This window comes from Dermacentor variabilis, chromosome 2, assembly GCF_050947875.1.
Source record: "Dermacentor variabilis isolate Ectoservices chromosome 2, ASM5094787v1, whole genome shotgun sequence".
NCBI classification, from domain to species: Eukaryota; Metazoa; Arthropoda; class Arachnida; order Ixodida; family Ixodidae; genus Dermacentor; species Dermacentor variabilis.
In genome coordinates, this window is record NC_134569.1 from 37428293 (window position 1) to 37451936 (window position 23644).

General features: G+C 42.4%; 1 protein-coding gene across 6 annotated transcripts in view; it reads right to left on the bottom strand.

Annotated features, from left to right (window-relative positions):
- LOC142571636 (uncharacterized) overlaps positions 1-23644 on the bottom strand; it is a 105890-nt gene that overhangs the window by 24996 nt on the left and 57250 nt on the right. For all 6 annotated transcript variants that reach the window (XM_075680153.1, XM_075680152.1, XM_075680150.1 and 3 more), the window contains 14 exons: positions 17859-18077; positions 16532-16641; positions 15674-15808; positions 15450-15533; positions 14106-14209; positions 10925-11047; positions 10739-10835; positions 9128-9258; positions 8646-8792; positions 6956-7260; positions 4858-5044; positions 4378-4711; positions 4109-4294; positions 596-772 (listed from right to left, as the gene is read on the bottom strand). In XM_075680153.1, the coding sequence (XP_075536268.1) occupies positions 596-772; positions 4109-4294; positions 4378-4711; positions 4858-5044; positions 6956-7260; positions 8646-8792; positions 9128-9258; positions 10739-10835; positions 10925-11047; positions 14106-14209; positions 15450-15533; positions 15674-15808; positions 16532-16641; positions 17859-18077 (2339 nt within the window). The remainder of the gene's footprint in view (positions 1-595; positions 773-4108; positions 4295-4377; positions 4712-4857; positions 5045-6955; positions 7261-8645; positions 8793-9127; positions 9259-10738; positions 10836-10924; positions 11048-14105; positions 14210-15449; positions 15534-15673; positions 15809-16531; positions 16642-17858; positions 18078-23644) is intronic.

Below are 23644 nucleotides of genomic sequence, written 5' to 3' on the forward strand. Positions count from 1 at the left end.
CCCTGGATAGAACACAAGAAATACGACATTCATACTGCAGCAACAATATCTATAATTCTATATATAATATCTATAATATCTATATCACACTTCAAAGCACAGCCATCTCTAACAAAAACGATTTTAAAAATAAGAACACAATAAAGAGAACGCAATTACTATAAGCAGTACTAATGTAACTAGCACCCAAGGCATGACAAGCACTGGGAGTGTTCTGAACAACCAACTCTTCACAGAGAGAGCAGTAAGGTTGGTTAAAGCTGATGTTTGCAACATTCATTCCTGGGGAAAATGAAATAAAGATTTAACAAGTGCCATACTGCCTGGAACTAGTTGCCATGAAAATATGTGCAATAAAAATAATGTCTGCTTGCTTACGCAGGTGGACCCTTTGATACTGCCAAAATTTTTGCTTAATCTGGTCTTGTAAATGTTGCCAAAACCTGATGCTTCACAAATCTCAGGACAAGAGGCCCCTGATGCAAGTACAAGTTCCCTAATAAGCAAACTTGTTTCGCTGCAACATTTCTCAAGCCCGCAGAAATATGTGGTCATATATTTACGAGCTGCAAAATCAGAGAAATGCCCCACTCACCTACACAGAACCTTTGCTCTTCACTGTCAGGAAGGGGTAGGTCATCGCGCAGGAACCAAACTCGTGGCTCAGGATAACCACTAACCGTGCATGAAATTTGCACCCAGGAATCTCCAGTTAACTCCACTATGTGCGGAGCCACCGTGAAATCGGGTGTATTTGCAGCCCGGCTTGTAGCTGCAGTGCAATAAAATGTCAACACTGTGTCACCATGCAATTTTCTCAGTGAGACAAAAAATTTAATTTGGAACAATGAAGGATAAAGCTCGTACAGAAGTGTAGTAGACTCCCATTACAACTTGTTCTCATCATTAAAAGGCCCTCACCAGGTCTAGCCATATTGAGCTAACAAGCACAGTGCATACAATGCGCACTCACGATCATGTCTGCTAAGAACTGCATCCCATTACAACTTGTTCTCATCATTAAAGGGCCCTCACCAGGTCTGGTCATATTGAGCTAACAAGCACAGTGCATACAATGCGCACTCACGATCATGTCTGCTAAGAATTGCATCGCTAAACGCCATGGAAAGTGCTGAAATTTCAAACTAAACGCCGTTAGCCCTTCTTGCGGGCACCGCGCACCAAGACAGTTGACGTATATGCGCAAATGCGCCTACTTATATGTACATGCTGCGACGTGTCTCTAGTGACACGCGACTTCAAGAATTATTCAAGGCAACATCTGTTATTTGTGCAATCTCTTGCTTCAATAGACAAATTAAAGTTTAGAGAAATAATGAAACACATAACCCGAATGTCTGCGCGTTTCTGTTTTACTTCGCACCGCAGAAATAGTACTTCCGTTTCGTCTGTTTGTTCCCACATTGTTCAGTAGCGCATGCAGACAATGAGACTATACCGTTTTCTACCATGTTCCAGAGCGCGATCATGCTCTGTGATCTGCTTGCATCTGCCTCAGTGTTCGTGTAGCATTGACTGACACTGCCAGTCAGGTGTTCTTGCGTACGGTGCCCAAAATAATGCGCTGCATGAAACGAGACAAACGCAACAGCTTGCATGCAAGAACATCAGCAGAAGTGGGCCGTGCAGCAAGAAAGTGAGAGAGAAAAAAAGGAAGGTGGGACCCGTGACGTATGCGTCATGCGATCCACCTCCAGCTCCCGTATCGCAGAATGCAGGGAAGGAATTTTGCTTGCAGAGGCTAGATGGGGGCAATTGGCGAGAGTGCTATGTTGGCGGTGAAGCTCACCTCCTGAAATCATGGGTTCACAGCACTGAAATATTTCTATCTGGGCTATTAAAGAACCGGTTAAAAAAAATTCTTGCAGTAGAACGCTCCCTAGAGGGCACATAACAACTTGCAGCATATAACCGAAATTTTCTGTGTGGCCTGGTGAGGGGTGCTTTAATAAATCTTTATATATGCCAAAATTGTTGCAAGTGCTTGGCTGATTTTCTATAGACCAAATGCAAAAAAAAAATAATAATGGTAATCTACTTGCTGAATTCTGCCATGCAGAATTTTAAATTTGTTATATGAGTGGATGTGGCCATGAATCACTTGCAAGAACAGACATTAGGCATGGATGCACCATGAAATGCTTGCAATAACAAACATTAGCAAAAGTGAAAGTTTGTTGCAGTTGTGCTTGAAGCCGAACTCCTGCAGCCATTACTGATGCTTGCTACTTAGCACAGCGAGAGGCACAGAGTGACCTCATACTCCAGCAAAAGCAGATGGCAGTTCTGTGGACATAAACTATGCCAGTGTCAGCAATGATAAGAGACATACAGGGCTAACGCTATAGACACTAATTTAGGAGATCCTCCAGGTACCTGAAAGTGAAATGAATGTCTAGTCTTAAACATGCCTTTCGATTTTAAGACTTCTGGGAACCTAGAGTAGCAAATTAATTTTATTTGATGACTGCGTTCTGACAAACTTCTGACAAGACTGACAGATTTTCTTTTTCCCTTAAAGCTTATCTTAAAGAGTGTCTACTGTAGATGACAAACATCTTGGCGCAAAAAACCAATTTCATTAAGAATGCTAAATGGGAGCTCTACAGCTATACATACTGACCCTTTTCCTAGAGTTTTTTGGGCAAAAATAATATAGAAATACCGATTTTTTTATTTGCTTATTTAATTCTATGTATTTTGAAACAACAAAAAAGCTTCAAAGGCCCTTCATTTGTAAAATATGCACAAAATATTTTTTTGAGAACATTGGCTTCACTGCACTGCACAGCAGAGAGTCTCCAAGTTTCTATAGTCCTCAGTGTAAAAAATCTTTTTGGAATTTCAAAAACAATACTGTGACAAGCAAGGCTCATACTTGTGGTAAGGGACATGAGATCCCTAAGTTGCAGACTTGGTGTGCTACATTTCAAAGCACGGAATAGTGCAGACATGTCAAGACTGTTGTGGTCTGAATCCGATGATTCAGAGAAGATATGCTGCTCAGTATTATCACTGCCACTCTCGGTAGAGAACAGAACTTCTTCTTCACTGTACAAGTCATACGAAACCTCAGCGAACAAATATTTTCTTTCTTTCTTTCAGAGAGCAGCAGTTTCTCGCACGCGCATGCATAGAGGACGACGCCATTTTTAAATTGCAATTGCCAGCATCAAACCGTTCCTCCATGAAAATGCAAGCTTTGAGCGAGTTTTTAATTTTTTACTGTGCCATCTGTTGAAGCCAAAGAGAACTAAGCAAAAGTTATCAGGGTAGCTTGAATGCGACAGTCACAAACGCTTGTTTCAGCATGGACAAGCTCAGCTCGCCTTCTTGAGAGCCTTCTTCTTGCCTTTTTACTCATTGCCTTCTTACACTTGGCTTCTTACTCACTCATGTGTAAGCCTTCTTGAGAGCTTACACATGAGTGAGTTAGTATAGGTGCATAGTGGTGCAAACAGCACAAAATTAGAATGGATACAAAAAAAAAACACAAACAGGCACTTTTAGTGCTAGTGCTCAGCCTCTATGAAACAGATGACATTACAAAAAGTTCACACAATTTCTCTCTTGCCTGTAAACAAGTGTGTGCACTTTGACGCGTACACTTTGAAAGTGCACTTTGACGCGTGCACTTTGAAAGTGCACTTTGACGCGTGCACTTTGAAAGTGCACTTTGACGTGTGCACTTTGAAAGTGCACTTTGACGTGTGCACTTTGAAAGTGCACTTTGACGTGTGCACTTTGAAAGTGCACTTTGAAAGTGCACTTTGAAAGTGCACTTTGGCACGTACACTTTGACGCGTGCACTTTGGCGCGTGCACTTTGACGCGTGCACTTTGACGCGTGCACTTTGGCGCGTGCACTTTGGCGCGTGCACTTTGACGCGTGCACTTTGACGCGTGCACTTTGACGCGTGCACTTTGACGCGTGCACTTTGACGCGTGCACTTTGACGCGTGCACTTTGACGCGTACACTTTGACGCGTACACTTTGACGCGTACACTTTGATGCGTACACTTTGATGCGCACACTTTGATGCGTACACATGAACGCACGTACACACACACAACATAAAATTACGTACCTCTTACAGCCAAGGCAAAATCACACCAGACCTCATCTTTGTCAGTGTAGGCAACAGCAGAGTAGGTGCCTTCATCACTTTTGCCGACATCATAAAGCTCCAAGACATATTCCTTCCCACGAATTTTGGTAATCCGACAATGGTCATTTGGCACCAGCTGCTCTTTGCCTCGAAACCAGGCCACACCTACAGAAGATATTCCAAAATATCAGGAATACAGTGTTTCATCATGGGCCCTCAAACAACAAACAATATTCTCATATACTTACCCAGCAGCTTGGGTGTAGATACTTCACAAACAAACTTGGCAATCTTTCCACAATGTAAAATGGTCTTGGCTTCCGGCTGCAAACTGAAGTGCAGCGTAGGGTCCTTGCACTGCTTTCGTGCACCAGGTTCAGAGTAGGTGGGTATTCTCAACTGCTTCAATATTATCTTGGCAGCTGAAACATGCTCTTTCTTGTCCTTTTTTGGCGTTGACGTCAATGGCCTCCCAGAACTCTTGCAGTCTTGCATCATCTGCAGCGAGGCTCTAAGTGGTGGCTTTGGGAATCCCCCGTCATCTTTTTCATTCTTTACGAGCGACTTGTATTTCCAATTGGTCTGCACATGAAAGATGTAATGGACATTAAATGCCAGAAACTAGAACAATAAAGTTATTTCAAATGCTGATGATTTCAGCTTGGTAGCAGTAAGCTGCACCAAAATCATGAATAATGACCAACAAATAAAAGAATGGATGCTATTACCGGTGCATCTGCGGATTTTCGTGGCACTATGGCACCCTTGGCATTGCCATTGGTGGCAGTAGCTGTCGTAGGTTCCTTATCAAAGACATCCGTAGCACCCAATTCCTCCTCAGACTCCGATGCACTAGATAATTCCAAAGAGCCAACAGACAGCTTCTCCGACATTTCTGAAAGCTCATCAAGGTCCCTGGAACAATAATGTAGAATCACATTTATAGCCAGGGCTTAAACATGGCGTTCATGTACTCAAAGTCAGCACTAAACAAAGACCCACATTAAGGAATCATCAAGGTGCTTTGTGTCCCTACTGTGCGTTTCTCAAGCTCTACCCTCATCCTTTACTTCTACCACTTTAATAAAGATCGAGGAAATTTAGGAGAAATGATTGCAGAGAAGCGTGCAGTATACCGTCTGTGTGCTGGATACATTATAGCTCATGTAAAAGTGTATTTTACAACTAGTTCGACTTTTTCGAGGTAGACATTTCAACATTTCGCTTTCCGACACAAAAGTAATGAAAAAAACAGTCTTCCCACAGCTTATGCCTGCAACATGAAATTGTAAGGAGCACCCACATGACCCCCACCTGCACATACAGCTTTTATATTTCAAAAGTTGTGTGCAGCTGCGCCCTTTTCCCTACATGTCTAACTCCATGTAAAATTGAAGGTTTCTGAGTAATTTCAACTAAATCGTTCAACTAATAAACAAACATACAGATGGCAAGGAAAAAGATGATCAGATATAGCCCCTCCAAAGGACAGCCTCAACAAAAATGGTGCCTCTGAATGATAATCTGCTGAACTTTTTAGTGAAGCCTGCAAAGACATCTTATGCCACTATCACTCCAGCACAATAACTTTCACAACACTTGACTCAAGTATCCCAGTTTCATATGCAGCTCTACAAGCACCAGCGACAAGTGTTGAAAAAAGATTGTCGTCACTGTAATGGCATCCTATGATGACGAAGGGTGCCTAGAGGCGCCCCGGCCCTAAGTGATGAGGCTGGCTTTAAAGGGCCCCTCACCATGCCCCATAGCAAATTTTGGTTATACACGGGAAGTTGTTATGTGTCCTTTAGGGAGCATTCTGCCGCTAAAATTAAAAAAATCGGCTCATTAATAGTTGAGGTGGAAATATTTCAGTGCCGCAAACCCATGATTTCAGCAGGCAGGCTCCACTGCCAAGCAAGACGCTCTCTCCACTCGGCCCGTCTAGCCTACGCAAGCAAAGTTCCTTCCCTGCGTTCTCCCATACCGGACCTTGAGGACTGCGTAACGTATACAGCACTGACCCCACTTTAATTTCTTTTTCTTCTTCCTCCTTTTTTTTTTTTTCCTCCTTGCCTCCCCCCCCTCCCCCTGGCGCTACGCACCTCCGCCGACGGCGGCGCGTGCGCATGAGCTGTTGTCTCGTTCACGCAGCACACGATTTTGCGTGCTGTGCACAAGGAAACATGACTAGCAGTATAATTCAGTGCTACACGAATACTGAGGCAGAACAAGCAAATCGCAGAGCGTGATCACGCACTGGAACACGGTACAAAATGGCATAGTTTCGGTACCTGCGCACGTGACCGCATGATCGTGGGAACAAGCAGATGAAGCAGAAGTACATCTCTCATGCTTCGGTGCGAAGTAAAACAAAAAACATGCAGACATTCCGTTCGTGCGTTTTATTATTTCTCTAAACTTCAATTCTTCAATTCAAGCAACAGATCGCGCAGATAAGAGATGTTGTCTTGAATTTTTTTTATTCAATTCTCGAAGCCATGTGTCACCACGAGCGACCTCACAGCACAAACACGTGTATGTACGTGCAGTAGCACGTGTACATCATCCTCTGGCTTGGAGAGTGGCGGCCGCGAGTGAAGAGGCAAACGGCATTCGGATTGAAATTTCAGATCATTCTGCGGGGCATAGCGATGTAATACTTTGCAGACACGATTGTTATCATGCAATGTATGCTCTGCACTTGTCAGCTCAATATCGCCAGACCTGGTGAGGGGCCCTTTAAGACAACTGCATCGGAATTGTAAATATACAGGACACTACGTATGCCAGAACACAATACTCTGAAGAAACATTACTACTTACTTGCTTCCCAATCTTACTCGTCCACAATCATCTGAGGGATTTGGAATGACCATGTTGATGGGGTCATAGTAGGCCGCATAACGACCACCCCGGAAGGCACCAAGAGCCGCACTGCGCTTGCGCTGCCGAAACAACCAGTTGTCCTCCCAATCCTGCACGCATGTTGTCCAGACACGGGCTGGCGTGTCTTCAGCTCCTTTGGCACTGCCCGTATGGCCATCGACACCATCTCCTTCCAGCTCATCCTCCTCTGAGTCCAAGGCATAGGGAGTCACAATGTCCACACCCATTTCCGGAAAGGGCACCTGCATCAGCAGAGAAAGGAAGACATGTGGTGCTGCCCTCTTGACCTCCCCCTTCTTGGGCATAGGTGTGTATATTGTATTTACTCGCATAATGAACACCCTTTTTTCCCCGAAAAATATGCGCAAAGTTGGGGGGTGCGTTCTTATGCAAGGTAAAATTTTGAGCTATTTTTTTTTCCCGCGGCCACCTCTAAAAAAGTCAGTTTCACCCTAAATGCAAACCATCGATTGCGATAGCATATGTGCAGACAGCTACACGAAGTAAGGATAGTAGTTTTATTGGCCATATAAACTTGCAAACATTTGCTTCAATGCAAACTGAGCGGTGAGAACACAGCACGCACAGAAGTATGAGCCGCCATCGACTCAGCCCCCAACGCAGATCGCTTTCAAGATATGGCGTGCCAAAGTAAAGCACCATGACCCCCCCCCCCCTCCCTCTCCTCTCCCCGGCACCATATGCGCAACGGAAGACGGCGTGTTTCCTTCCCACTTTCCTCCCTTGTACGTGGGAGACTGAGCCGTGATCTTCAGCGCCCCTTGGGCACAGTTGTGCAATATACAGCTGCTGCCAGAGTACAACACCGCCGCCCCTCTCTCCCTTACCCCCCACCAGGGTCTTTGGCGTGACGAAAGATCATGTGAGCTTGAGCCGCGATCGTCGGCTTCCCTCACGTGCTTACCTACACCATGCGGCGCGTGGAGACGACGAGAGCAAAAATTCACCTGGACCATCCACATAATTGCTGTTGCAATAAAAGTAGAAAACACGGTACGATTCGGTGTCCGACACGGTGTGGGACGCAATCGCAGCCACCGTTACACCATATCAGATGCCGAATCGTACCGTGTCTCCTACTTCAAGGCAGCAAGTTCAGGGTGCGATCATTATGCGAGAAAAGAAAAAACACATTTCTTCATTGGAAAAGTGGGGGCTGCATTCATTACATGAGTGCGTTCATTATGCTAGTAAATACGGTACATATTTCTTTCTCCATTAGTAGGCAACACTTGTGTTTGCTTTCAGCATTTTTTTGTTGATTCAATACAGTTCAACGCACATAATACCTACCATCGCCCTGACATTACAAATACAATTGCAGAACAGAAGTCTGACTATGGTTTGTAACAGTAAGCAAGATGAGAAGCATGTGAAAATGAAAAAGAAAGCTTCTGACCTAAGAAAATTGGAAATGTACTACAGCAAATGAGCATTTATGTTCAGTGAAAGCAAAGTGAATAACCAACTACTATGCGAGGGAATGTCACAACTAGTTCTCAAATTAATCTTGCATGCACATAAAAGAATATCAGTCATATGCCAAACTAACTTGAAGCAGCAAACAAACAAACAAACAAGAAAGGCACAAAAGAAGTGCACCCACCCTATGCTCCCGAGATAAGTCCAGTATAAAGGGAACTTGTGGACGAGCAGTGTTGCTGCACTCTTCAGGGTCAGAAAGAACTCGATTCCTCTCGTCGTCGGATTCTGTGTAAGCTTCCGTTATTTCCTCCTCAATTTTCTCCTCAATCTGTTGACAAAATGTTTAAGTCGCTCGTGACAACAGATCTCTCAAAGGAAATTCCAACCAGTCTGCACATTAGAGGCTGTGAACGAATGTTGCCATTTCCTTAGAGACATTACAGCAAAGATGCCTTCTTTTTGCCTCTTAAACTCTTTGATAACACGATCATTTCATGCAAGTATCACACTGATTTAGTTTTTAGTTAAGCTACACATTACAAGCCAAACACAGAGTAAAACACCATTTTGTAGCACATAGTGCAGAGCATTCCATACTAAGGCCAAGCTTCAGCCCTTCTAAAGCACAAACTTCAGAAGTCAGACATGCGTGCAGGAACTCACAATATATTTAAATGGGTCCTCCTTGACACGTGACCAAAAGAACTCATCAGACTCAGTTTCCTCAGTAAACTCTTCTTCCTGGCCGGAGTCTGACAATGGGATGTCGGATTGGCAGCCGACATCAATGTGCTCTGCAAAGAAAGAGATGAGGAGCTCAAAAAAATTTGGCAGTTTCATCAGACTGACAGCGACAGCAAGTTCTAGCAGTGCACTTAAACTCGTCGGACGGCGTTATAACTATACGCGAGTGTGATGTGTTGGCGTGATGCAGCACGCAAGGCAACTCTTGCAGGGCAAGAGGAACAGTGCCCTGGCAGCTACTAGGTGCCTCGCAACACTGCCATTATGAGCACTGCCAGTGGTGTTGCAGGCATCCCACCTCATTGGCGCACAAGATGAGATCAACAGGAAACTGTTTGTCAGTGCACAACTAAATATCAAATAACGTCAACTTGATGGTTACTGCTCAGACCAGTGCACGTATACAGCAGCTCAGCAGAAACGCTAGTTTCCTTACAGCACCCAAGCGCACAATGTTGACGCTAGCAGCAGAAGGCAGAATGCTACCTTTGCTGCATCACCGAGGCAATTGAGGTTGACAGTGCGGTCAGTTTGCACTTGGCTGCAAAAACAATGAAGCACTCTGTGTCTCTATAAACCTTCTAACCCTTCGTGCAAGAGTCCCACATGCACCATCAGCAGGACAGCCTAACAACAGTGGCAGCAGCACTGGAAGTGTCTGTATAATTGCTATACCAACAAAAGACAAAAATAAACTGCTATAAGAGCGCTTATGCCAAAGCATAAGTGGATGGACAGGCTTGCAAGAAAGGCCACAATTCGCTGTGTAGTGCTGTTATGGTTATACAGCAAAATCCCACTGATCTGTGCCCTATTTCATTTCCCTAGTCGCCACATCGTGTCTGCGCAATCCTGGCGCAAAGTCCATATACTTCTTGATTCCTGAATGTTACATGTTCCTGGCTCTGGTACTTCTTTTCTATGGTTCTGCGAAAAATGTACTATCAATGAAGTTTTATTACATCTGAAAATGAAACTGGCTTTCTGGCATTTCCAGCATCTTCATTTTTGAAGTTTTGTACCCCTTCCTGTAAGACCTGACCTGTCATAAAATAAAATATGATTACAAATGCCTATTGACATGTTCACTGCGGCAGCGTTTTTTGAAGCCTCGATTAATGGGCAGGATGAACCACCGGTGGGTCATTTGTCATATTGCTCTGATGCCGTGTGACCCAGCGATGAGTTACCAGAGAGTTGTGCTTCTTTGAAACTTCATCAAGGTCCGACACATGGCACCACAACATATTAGGCCAGAAAAAAAAATTGTTCCTTTTCACCGATTTCTAGCAAAGATGTCCCTTGCGCACTGCAGGAAAGCCAGGCACAGTCGCACAGTGGGAGCTTTCGTAGACCATAGGTGACCCAAGCCACAGTGAACATTTTAACTATTCCAATTACTACTATTGAACCAATACTGCTATTACTGCTAATTTTATAACTATTAGAAGCAACAAGTAACTATGTAGTTTCTGAAGGTCCTTTGAACTGCCTGCATAGTGAGGGTCATTGTCTGGTGGCATCTCTCACCTTTCTTCACTGTCCTGATGATGTCAGGCTCACAAGCATTTTTCGAATCACCAGGTGAACTGTCTGTAGCGTACTTACGTTGAGCCATTTCAACAGCCTAAAAGAATAATGCAAAATGTAAATGTCTTGCAATGTTGCATGAAATGACCTCACACTGTAGGACAAAAAAGTGAATGCTCAACATACCTTATTGATGACAGCAACAACAAGAAGCTCCTCATAAGTGTCACAAACAATATCGTCACCATCTTCACTGCCTGAAGCATCAGAACACGCAGATGCATCTTTTGTTTTTGGCTTGCATTCCTCCTTGAAACAAACAGACTTAAGTGAACCTTAAATGCACATGTGAAGCAAAGGCAAACATACACGAATCAATAAAGTCGGCTGCCTTGTCATACACAAAAAAATTCCTTAATTCAAGGCCATCAGAAGTTTATAGGGTTTTAATTGGCATGACTCGTTAAGCAGTCCATATGAATGGGGTTCAGCTGCAAGGCAAGCTGAACACTACGGCTTTCTGTCATAACCCTAACATGCATTTCTGCTCCAGTTGCATGGAATAATCAATTGTGACAAGAAATGTCCTAAAGAGCATGGTTGGGGTCTGGCTCATTCATGATTATCATAGGGAATAGCTGCACAAATACAAAGAAAGGAGCACTATCATACCTGCCAATCTGTAAACTCTGTATTCATAAAAATCCTGCTGACACGACACAGAGGATGGGTGGGAACTGAATGTATTTCTTTAAAATTTAAAGCTTGCCCCGAGTACCTGCATTTTGCAGAATACACATGCACTTTTTTTAAGTTTTAAATATTGGCATATTACATGCCGAAACCACGATCTGATTATGAAGCGCACTGTAGTGGAGGGGGGGGGGGGGGGGGGAGGGGGCTCCAGAATAATTCTGACTACCTGGGATTCTTTAACGCTCACCCAATCTGCAGTATACGAGTGCTTTTGCATTTTGCCCTCATCGAAATGTGGTCGCCGTGGTTCGAACCCACAACCTTGTGCTTAGCTACGCAATTCCATAGCCGCTAAGCTAATGCAACAGGTTTACTGTCTTGCCAATGATTTAAACTTTTAGTGCAGCACACAGCCCGTTGTCCAGCCATGCTAAATCACACCGTCTAACGTTTTTGTATTTACTGCTTAACAATGCATTAAAGATGCCTTCCACAGGCTTTGTTCGTGTAAACACTACAAGACTAACACATCACAAGCATGCACTCACCCTTGCAGAATATTTCTGTCACAGTAATTCTTTCCGATATTCTTTTTTTCCGCTAGTTTTCCGAGGTTGGAATTGCTTCCATCCATCATTCACGGCCCAGCGCACCATAGATAAATTTATTATCCTCGCTGAGAGCTCTGTGCTTACATTCCTCTCAGCATAACCTTGTTCATAATCTTATATTACAGTGTTCCTCTCAGTGTATTTATTGTACCCAAGTGCCATCATCAGTTTTATTTATTATTGTTATATGTATTGCATGTTTTGCCTTTATTTTTGACTTTAGAAAATTATTAGCACTAAACCTGTATTTGTATATTTTGCCCTCTCCTGTAAAAATCCCAAGAAAGGATTGACAGTATCCCAAAATAAAACAAATAAACAAGCAGCTGCAAACTTAAAACAGGCGAGACTTAAAATCTGCACAATGTCTTTTGACGACAGTTACTTTTTCTGCAACGTTGCTGTTAATTTTGACTACTTCAGAAACTTGTCTGAGTAAACTTGCTGAATATAATTACCCTCTGGTATCCTTTCACTATCAGAATACTAGCAACAGAAGGGTTTGATGACTGACAAGGAAAAGCATTTTGTTAACGGAATTTATTTTTGCGAAATTTGATGCAACATTTGTAAAACTGTAAAATCAGCCCAAATTCATATGCTTATGGAAAACTTGAGCAAGTAGGGTGGTATGTACTACGAAAGAAGACATCAACACATTCTACATGCCTTGTGTGGTGTCAGTCTCTTTGCAATCACTCAGTAATTCCTTACAATGCTAAAGGAGATGCCGAAGCTGATATTGCCTGACAGGCATATAATGTTGAGTACTGATCTAGTTAGTTGTACATAATACAAAATTTTGCAGAACTCGCATCACAAATCCAAAGAGAGTGAGAAAATATGCTGCATGGACAGTGCCGTGCATGTTATTCTGTGTTCACATAGTGAGCACACTATGAAGCTTCAGAATATGCCATTCTCGAGTTGCAGTTGAAAAGATTCGTGTCATTTTTCTCAGGCCTGAACCCAGTGTGGAAACAAAACATGAACTGCAGGCACCATGTCATAGCTCTGCTTGCAAGGACAGCAAGCATACTTCTGCTACTACTACTACTTCTGCAAGCTCTGCCATGAAGCAGCAGTTTCTCACTGTCACAAAGGAGCCATAAAGTGCAATTACCAGTCTAGTGGATGGAGCAGTTCAAAGGAGGAAACAATCCTGCTGATTATAACTTTACAATCCCAAGAATTTTCAAACATATGCTCACAGCAAAGCCGTCTATGGTACTTGCTTGCTAAAAGCATAAAGATTATTACCTCCCCCCCCCCCCAAGAAAAGCCTTGTTTGTGGGCATGTCCTAATCAAAATTCAGGAAAGCTACGACATTGTCATTTTCAAATTCCTGAAGTCTTAGGTATTTTTTCCCCAACTCTTATGAACCCTGGCAGTCTATGACAGTGGTGGTCCAGGTGCAAGAATAAAAAAGGTGAAATGGTGGCTTGCCAAGTTAATGACGAAAATGCTTGCTAAATTAATGCCAGAATATAATACTCGACAACTACTACAAGTAAGCTGTAACTCAGCTGGAATGCACTATCACATTTGACTGAACATGCTGCATGACATTTAAACCACCCGCCAGGCTCACACTCAAAAAAGACACTATAGGAAGTGTGCAAAACGTGGAGTGTATATATAATGCATTTCCAGCTTCAAAATTGCTTTCGTTGCATGCAGTTAGCAAAAAGATAGCCTTTGAGATTAACTTCTGTTACATGAAAAGAGCCATCTCTAGGGTGTGGATTTGGACACTTTGCTTAATCCTGGCATAGCACTATCTTTGCCAAATTTAACTGGGGTAGGTACCAATTTTCTCGAGTCATAGTAATGGAAGTAAAAAAATTCAATTTTTCCCCAAATTTTCCATAGCTGACAAATTCGTGGAAAATTCCAGGTTTGGTAAACACCACAATATTCCAAAGTATACGAACAGGAAGCCAAGTAGACATCCTGTTGTCAGCCACTGTTGATGCACAATGGCTTGGCTTTCTTTCCCAAAGGCTAATTAGGAGATCTTCCAGTAATCTACCCAAGAAAGAAACCAAAGCAAACCTACCTGCAAGAGGGGAAGAGTCTCCACATCCTTAGTAAGGTTAAATATTAGCCCCTTGAGTCTGGCATGTGTGCTTGTAGGTGTCAAGTCTCCTTCACATTGCTTGCCTGCATTCACATCAAGAGACAAAGTCCTATTATGCCAAGCTGCATGCACAGTTATGGAAAACTATAATGCCATTAATATACAAAAGAATAGCTAAATTCGCACATTATCTGAACAGTTCGGTTCCTTTCGTATAGCTCCCATAGATTCAGTGCGCCACTGTTAAGCTAAACAGAACTAACATGAAGGGACTTTGGAAACCTGCTTGTCTTTTCAGGAGGCCACTGTACCAGGGTTTAGCGCCGTAAAACAGCACACAACAGTCATTATGAAGGAGATGCCATTAAAACTGTGTAATTATACACAAAAACAAGTCTGCACTCATACTGCTCCACTCCCTAGGTTTTGGGATACAGCTAACTAAAATGCCCAAAGTCTTAGCTTCACATTGCTGAACTAGAAACAAGAACTTTAGGACAAACTTTTTAAATGTGCTGGGCAGAGCAACTCTAGAACAGCTCCTTGCACATTCCTTACACCAGTACAATGTGTCACAATACTAGACAAGAAAAGAGTTTATGTACGTTTAATGTTATCAGCAGTGAAGTGTGGTTTTAGTGTTACCATTCTGCCACAGGTCTAACAATACATCTCAAAAAAAGGAACACTAATGTCTACAAAAATCAGTCCTGAAAACCTATACTAGACAATACTAGACAAGAAACGAGTTTATGTACTTTTAATATTATCAGCAGTGAAGTGTGGGTTTAGTGTTACCATACTTCCACAGGTCTAACACTACATCTCAAAAAAGGAACACTAATGTCTACAAAAATCAGTCCGGAAAACCTATAAGCACTATACCAAGCTCTGCAATAAGCCACAGTATCTTTCACAGTCCCAGCAAATGTTTATGTGCCATCAGCATAAATAGAAATGCAAATTTTAAAAATTTAACAGGAATACATCTTATGCATGACTTTATGAACATGTGGTGTTGTATCTCTCTATATTCAATCCCTGAATGTTCTGCAGTCCCTTAACTGCACTCCAGAGAACAAAGCTTGCATGTGTCATAAGCGCTCACTAACACGGGATCATAACATAGTAGTTCTGTCTGTTCAAACTCGTTTATGTTTGAATTTTTATTCATAGTACCTATAGACACCTACTGGCTTACAATTCATAACTATTTTAATAATCATTGCTACAGCCCACAGTAGTTACTGTCACTAAGGGAAAGTACATGCTTAAAAAACTAAAAGAAGAAAACAACTGAAGAAAGAAAGGCTTTATGCTCACCTTGCAAGGCAATAAGAAGGGCTCGTGTAAATTGAGAAACACCCTCTAGGAGCTTCTCACGGTGATCAGCAAAGGTCTTTTCATCTGTGAGCATCAAGCATGAGCAGCAAGCATAAAAGAATCAGAATACATTATGCAAAAGACAGAAAGGCGGACAAAAAATTAATGGATTGAACTCGCATGCACGCAAAAGAAGGTTAATGCCAGAGCTTAAAAACACTCACAAAGAGGGTGCCTGTAGAGATGACTCACAGAGGCAGAATCTAGAGATTCGCCTAGGAGGCTCTCGATTACAGATTCTACATGTTGCTGAACATCAGACTCTTCTTGTTCTGTTGCTCCCAAGTCAGATCCTTTGTCTGCAGGAGAAGAAAGAAAACACTGCCAGAATATAGATCAACTAAAGATAGATGTCAGAAATGATAATTTCAAATATAGAAATCAACTGTTCAAGTCATGGAATGCTTACTTGCCTACAGGCAGCCAGAAGCCCCCAAGCAATGCTAAAAGTCTGCTTACAAGAAAGCTCTAGAACTGTAATTGTGAAGCTGTTGGAAGCATTAGCACCAACTCATAGGTAATTGCCCATCTTTTTAAACATAATACTGCAAACAAGAAAAGAATGAAGAAAGAAAACAGGCAAACTTATCTTGTTTTAATATTACCATGTACACTCTCTAAAGGCCAACACATTTGTGTCAGTTTCAGGCTACCAACTCATCCTCTACAGAGCCGCCGGCAAGAAGTAAACATTGATTGAATGGAACTCTCATCACACAACATAAAAAAAAAAAATTGTGACAGTTCAGCAATGCCCCACTTCGTGGCAAACATTTATTAGCACAACTTATTTTGTTATGCAACCAAAAGTGAAACATTTTTTTCATTCTTATGTGTTAGAAGCTTTATCAGAAGTTGATATTCTAAAACACAGGGATTATGTAACATATGCAAAAGTAGAGCCCTTGGAAATTATCCACCATTATCAGCAATTTGGAAAACAGCAATGCAACTTCTTGCTCATGCCACATAGCATGCAACTCAGGGCAGGACTGCCATGCAATAACGTAAAGCAAACTTGCCTGTTTTCTTTGGACCATAGAGAGAGAGCAGGACCTTGGTGCTTCCAAAATGGTTGAATTTGACCTTCACATTATCGTAAAACCATTCGCAAGACTGTGCACGCAGGCTCCTGAAGGAAACAGTCATTCCACATTTACACAAACTCACTCAAGGAATCTTGAATCAAACATTCGGCAACATGCAAGCAAGGCCAGAACATGCAATGCCAAAGCACAGATCATGTTGGCAATTGATGGCAAGGGAACACAGCATAATGGTCTCCTAAAAACTCCACTGTAAAGATTTATCATGTGTAACAGTAAGTTACATTTAACATTCTTGTCTTCACATTAGCTCAAAGCAAACACCAGCAAGACTTCTTGCAACAGCTTTAAAGTTGAAGCATACAACTGTCTACCTGTGGCACTTTACGCAGTCTTCAGGAATCGCATGCGCCTTCTTTGACATTGCATAGAAGAGCTGGTTGCCACTTGTAGGCGACCTTATTCAATCGTCAAACACAAAAGTAAAGTTTATAAAATTAAATTCTGGGGGGGTTTTTACATGCAAAACAACAAACTGATCTTGACGCATGCCTTAGCAGGGGACTCCAGATTAATTTTGACCAGCTGAGGTTCTTTAACGTGCACCCTATACATGGTACACATGTATTTTTGCACTTTGCCCCCATCGAAATGCAGCCACTGTGGCCGAGATTAGACCCTGTGCCCTCAGGCTTAGTAGCGCAACACCAAATCCTCAACGCCACCACAGTGGATAAACAAAAAACTACAATACAATATCCATGAATATTATACAGTGAGAACTGCAAGTTTAGCTATGATGGATTTCTGAAAGCTGTTGCATATAATAAGTGGATTTCACTGTAGTGCATTGAGCATCCAGGATTCTTCAATATAAAAGCAAGTGTGAAAAAGAAAAGGGGGGGGGGGGTGATAGACAGCAGCTTCTAGCCCATATGCTATAGGAAGAGCTGCCAACAGAAAACATTGCGAAGGATTAAAGGCTTAGGACAGCCACACACTGGGGCTTTTGTAGCAATACTGGAGTTTCAAAATAATCAAGGTCAGAATACTTGAACTCCACAGTTTTTAAGCTTCCAATACAAGGGCCATTTCATCGACCAGTTTTATCTCATTTTTCACTCAGTGGCCCGGGAACATCGAAAACCTTGAGGTATGTGCTGATCTTCCCAAACTTAAGCCATATTCCAATTTAATTCCTCGACATATAGCCTATTTCTCCAATCTTTTCTATTTTCTTTTTCTTTCCACCTAGCCAGCAATGAGCAGAAAGGAGGAGTAAAGTACTGCGGCAGGCCCTTACCTCTGCTGTTCACAGAGGCGACAGTACCATCCACGGTCTCGAGAGTCATATGTGGCACAGTCACGGCACACAAAGAGGCCGCACTCCCGACACACCAGCTTTCGGTTGAAGAGAAGATTGAAAGTTGAGTTACAGTGGGCGCAGCTCTTGCCTCCATCCTTGCAGACCTCTCGATGCGTAGACTCCCGCACATGGCCTTGCAGCTCTTCCTCAAGGCGTCTGTGGCAAGACAGAAGCCAGTCACACTTAGCAACTTCACAAGACAAGAGGTTCACAGCAAGATAGAGTGATCAAGAGTGGCCAAACAATAGATGTAGTAATTGGTTGTTTATTGAAGTAAATAAAATACATAATGAAAGAGGAATGGAAGGAAATTACTGATAACCACGCTGTAACTGTCTAGAAACATCTGCTGACACCTGAATGATGATAAGGTAAGAAAGGGAACTCTGTGTTTGCATATATACAACAGAGCAACCAGGTAAAAGTTCATCCATAGTTAGCTTGTGCAGCAACCTCCTTGAGACAGCTTCTCATCCCCACCCCAGCTTCCTCCCCCATACAATGGCACTGTTAGGTTACAGAGCAGCCAGGTGGTGAGGCTTGAACTCTCGAGGAAATCACACAGTGTTTTGTTAGCTGCCTATTTTGACAAGGGGGCGTGTTCTTATCAGTCACCAGTGTTTGAACAAGTCCCCTTGTTGAAACATTGGTTCCACCAGCATCCCTTGTTCAATAAATGATTTAAAATAAAAATAAAGAAGCACTAGGATATTAAAGTGTTTTGATTGTTGGCGGGCATTATGTTTTTACCCAGAGAACAACCAGCAATGCAGCCTGCATCGCAGCCCAAGAGAGTATGTATAACAAGGCTGTCGTAAAGCACAGCTGGACGCTAACATTAGAAAGACAGCACTGCATACATATACATACATATATACATACATGTTTCTTATGCCTTTCTCTGTTTCAATGGCCGCTGTTCTGTCAGATGACTTCATGCATCACTAGCTAGCACACTTGAATCATTAAAGTTGTAAAACAAAGACCTGAGCATTGCCGAAGTTGCTCTTATTGAATATGTGCACTAGACAAAGCACAGCAAAAGACTTGCAAGGGCATCGCTAGCATGTATCATAAAGCAAGTCATTACCTGTTGTAACCAAACATTAGTTCAGGGGAGAATAATTTGCTAAGCATGGCATGAACAGGCCCAAACCCCTGCACAAACAACTGCACCATATGGTGAAATCAGCACTAGGCCCTTTGTCAGGTAAAGAAAAAAAAAGAGAATGACAAGAAAGGGTGGTCTAGATAAACTGCCAAATGGACTGATTGTCAGAAACAACATACTGTAACAATAGACAAAAGAAGAAATGAAGAGGAATCCCGCATACTTCTATACTTTATGTTCAGCATTAGTTAGCCTGTAGTGTATAAGAACGCAACAAATCTCTAGTCCTCCGAGTGCTGAACATACCAGCTGCATGTGAAGCTGTTTGGAAAGAAAATAAACAAAAACCTTACTTTTTAACGAAATGTTTTTCCATAGCCGGTCGCTAACCATTCAGAAAAAATAAACCCCACACAAACCAGCACTCCACGGCCGTAACACACTCTTGCCATAACACCTGCTCTTGGCCGGGATAGGCTGATTTCCAACGAGCTGTCACTGCTTTTCTAGCTTTTCATTCTGACCCCTCTCTTCACTCCTCTCTCCGCCCTCTAGCCTGTCACTTGTTACTGACAGATCTGCCACACAGGTGCTACGGCTCTTCGTACAGGCAGCTACCTTCCCCTCTCACACCACTCCCCTAATTCGCTGTGTCCTTTCACACTTACATCTTCTGCTCCCAAGAATAAGCATGTCTCAAGCTAATAAGCAGAACCCACACCTGTGACCCAAAGAAAACGCCTACAAAAAACAGCTGCGCAGTTGCATGGATGCTGTCCCTAGACAAACAATTTTGTATGGCACAGGTAGTATGTGCACGCGCAAGACAAGCATCATCAGTTACCTTACAAGCAAGCCACCTATTTTAAAAGCAAAAAAAGGGAATAAGACAAAAGATACCTGAACAAAAGATAAATGAATAAAAGAAAACAAATAAAAGATGGATGAATAAAAGAAAATAACAGATAAATCAAAGATAATTGCTGACTATTAAAAAACCTGAGCATTCAATCACTTAGTAGATATTTTTTTGTGTGTGTTGCTGGCCAACCTCTACAGAGTCCAAAGCTTTTTACAGCACTATGACTTCTAGCATCCCTTACTTTGCAATAAAAGACCAGAGCCCAAGAAAAAACACCTAAAGAAGAAAGCAGATCTAAAACACCATTTTTCCATAAGCAGTGTGTTAAAGCACATGTAGAAAATAGTAAATGCTAAGAAACATACCGCCAGTAAATATTGTAATCATGCTAGTTCGCACGGATTCTTGGATACATACAGTAGAAAACAAACCAGAAGACCCCTCTCTTTCCATCTGCTTTGTGCTGCGTGTAGCAATGGGTATGGCCAGTAGCTGCTTGTGACCTTGTAACTAAGTATCTTCAAGCTCATTTTGTTTGACTGTGCAGCAATGTTATTTTATTGGCAGTATCTAAAATACTAGCAGTCAGTGAATGCGTGCTCGTTCAGATTTGTAAAATAATAACAGTCTCTAATGCTCAAACATATGGGGTCAAACATCAAGAATATCTATTAAAAGTAAATAAGCATGTATGTCCAGATAAGCACACAAGTGCAAAACAAGGCTATTTCTACTATCACCATCAGCAGAAAGTGAAACATGAGGGGAAACAATGCAAAAGTATTTAGTTGATTACATGGGAAAGTGCCCTGTTACTGTCATTTAGCCAACTAAACATGCTGCAGCTCTAAAGCTCTGAATCTAAATATCCTAGTACATCTTAACAACAAACTTCAATGTCTTTGCAATGATTTGAATCAACCTCATGCACACTGGTGAAAATGGAAATGCCAAGGAGGTGTTACAGTAAGTTCTGACTTGTGCAGTCACCTAAAAAACCAATGCAAAAAGTCATAGAAAGTGCTTGCAATGGAAAAATACCCAAGGAAACCTTGAAGAAACTTGGAAGGCAAACCTCCGCAAAAAACTAATATTAATGCATGCACCATATAGTCCACGTGCTCTATAAGTGCTTGCAATGGAAAGATACCGAAGGAAACCTTGAAGGAACTTGGAAGGCAGACCTCTGCACAAAACAAATATTAATGCACCCACCATATAGCCCACATGCTCCATAACCTGCAAGCTGTAAAGCAGCCTACAAAGATAAGCAGGATAGCAACATCTTTCAGAGCATGTGCCATCAAGATAAAACAAAGGCCAGCTCTCGGCAAACATAATATGTTGCCAAGCAGTTTACAAAGCTAGCAATTGGGATGGGAAGCCACCTATAGGGTGTGAAGTAAGCCACAGAACCCTGAAACTTGTATGAAACATTGCTAAATGGCAGCATTTTGTAATGCATCACACTTTTCATCTCAAATATATTTTTCAGGACATCCCAAGAATATCACGAGCATGACCTACTGAACTCCAGACCTGCACAGATCTCCCTGGTCTAGCACGCCTGGTCTAGTTCGCCCTTTTTGCCGCTAGGGACAGAACGCACGAGCAGAGCGGCGCTAGTTATAACCTGTTCACTGTCATCTGCTTCTGCGATCTGTTCAGCGCTCGTGTTGCCATTTCGGCAGGCACAACGCACTTGTATTGGCGGTAAATCAATAAATTCACAAATATACAAAAGAAAAAAGATATTTGTGAATGATTTGCGTTTGAATAGTGAAACTAGAAGAGGAGCAGCGGTGCAAAAAATGTAAGCAACCAGCGTAGGTGGCAACTGCAATGCTAGATTGACGGCCTAAATTTCCCTTTCCTAGCCTCCGTAAGAGACTGGAAAAATTGTTTTAAAATATTCATAGGATAATCTGGCTTTTTTTAGTTGATTACAGATAGCTTAATGTCATAGATGACATTAGGATTTACTGCTGTGTGCCGTAGTAAAAGGCAGATGATCTGGTAAAAGTACAGTAAAAGTATTCACGAGTAAGTCCGCCGCCCCATATGTGCAATAGGTTGATCGATTCTGTTTCAAGGAAAGGTGAGTATATCTTGTTTTTATTGTCGTTGTATGTCTAGCTCAGTAGAAAGCTTGCAAAAGCGATCCAAGTGCTTTAATACGTGCTGCCCTGCAGGCCTTAAATCGTGTCACGGAACTCTTTTCAAACTGTAAAGCTAGCTTTTCTGCGTGGTACGGTGGCAGCAAACAGTGGTGCTTAAGATACGTACGCAGTGAAGCTGTGTGCGTAATTCACTTTTTGAACTCACGACGCATTCATGGACAACTTTTAAGAGTTAAACCGTTCTGTCGCCGAACATTATGGTGGTTTCAAGTTTCTAAAGAGCACAGAAACTAATTTTACAATGTATACAATGAAACTGTTGTGTACTTTACGAACTCTATAAGCAATGTGATTTATAATAATCTGCTTGAAAAGGGTAATAGGAGCGGCTATTTAACGCTCTTTTAGAGAGCAGCGCGGATTACACGCTCTGACATATTTTAGGTTCAGGCAGTCAACTTTTGGAGCCAAGTGACCAATCAAAGCCTTGTAACACCACTGTCACTGTGTTAGCAAAAATCATCAACTAGACAAGCAGTTCGTCACAGCGCAACAGCTGCCGTATTAATTACAATGCTGCACCAGTCAACCATAGAGTAGCAGACAAACAGGTTATAAAAGCGACACCAACGGCCAATGGTTGAACGAGAGTGGGCGCAAGTGGCTCCCATAGAAACCGGATATCTGTGCAGGTCTGGAGTTCCAGTAGGTTGTGATCACGAGCATATCTTTATAGCGATTAGCATTCTTTGCCTACTTCAACCGTTTTGAGCCTATTTATCTATATATCTGTCTAGCCTCTTAAGCTGACACAGAGGCCAAAGTTGTCTACCAGCTGGGGCTACTACACGTGCACTTGTGGTCGTGATGCCGTCATAGTGGTTGCAACGTCGTCATTTGAACTTCACGATTTCACTCTCGTCATACAATAGCATCATCCTTCTGCACCGACCCAGTGATCCCAGTTGTCCAATACCTAGTAGTTGTGATGATTTCATGGTTGTTGCATCGTCGTCATTCCACCTTTGCTATCCCACTCTTCATGCCATCGCCATCATGTCATCGCCATACATTCATCATAAAGTAATCATGTATTCGTTTTCACGCCACTGTTGTGATGATGTTGTGGTCGTTTCATTTTCGTCATCTGACTCTTGTCATGCTGTCGTCATCACGCCATCGTCACTACACAGGCTTCATGATACATTCTTCATCACGCCATTATCATACTGCCATCATGCCATCATCGTCACTGCATTACTGTCATACAGTCATGGCCACGTATTCGTTGTCATAGCATCATTGTGATGTCACAGTCTTTCCATCGGCATCGTAACTTCATCATCAGACTGTCATCATGTAGTCATCATTACACCATCAGCTTCACACAGTTGTCATCATACCATTGTCGTGAAGCCGCCATCTTCATACTGCCTTCATCATTATATCTTAATGAGACTGTTGTCATTCATTCGTGAATATGCTGCTGTTGTCATTAAGTCGTAGTCATTGCGTCGTCGTCAAACAGTTGATACATGTATCTCGTATATGACGTCATATCGTAGTCGTCATGCCATTGTAGTTGTGTTATCGACGTCACTCTAGCTTCGTCATGCACATCTCGTCATGC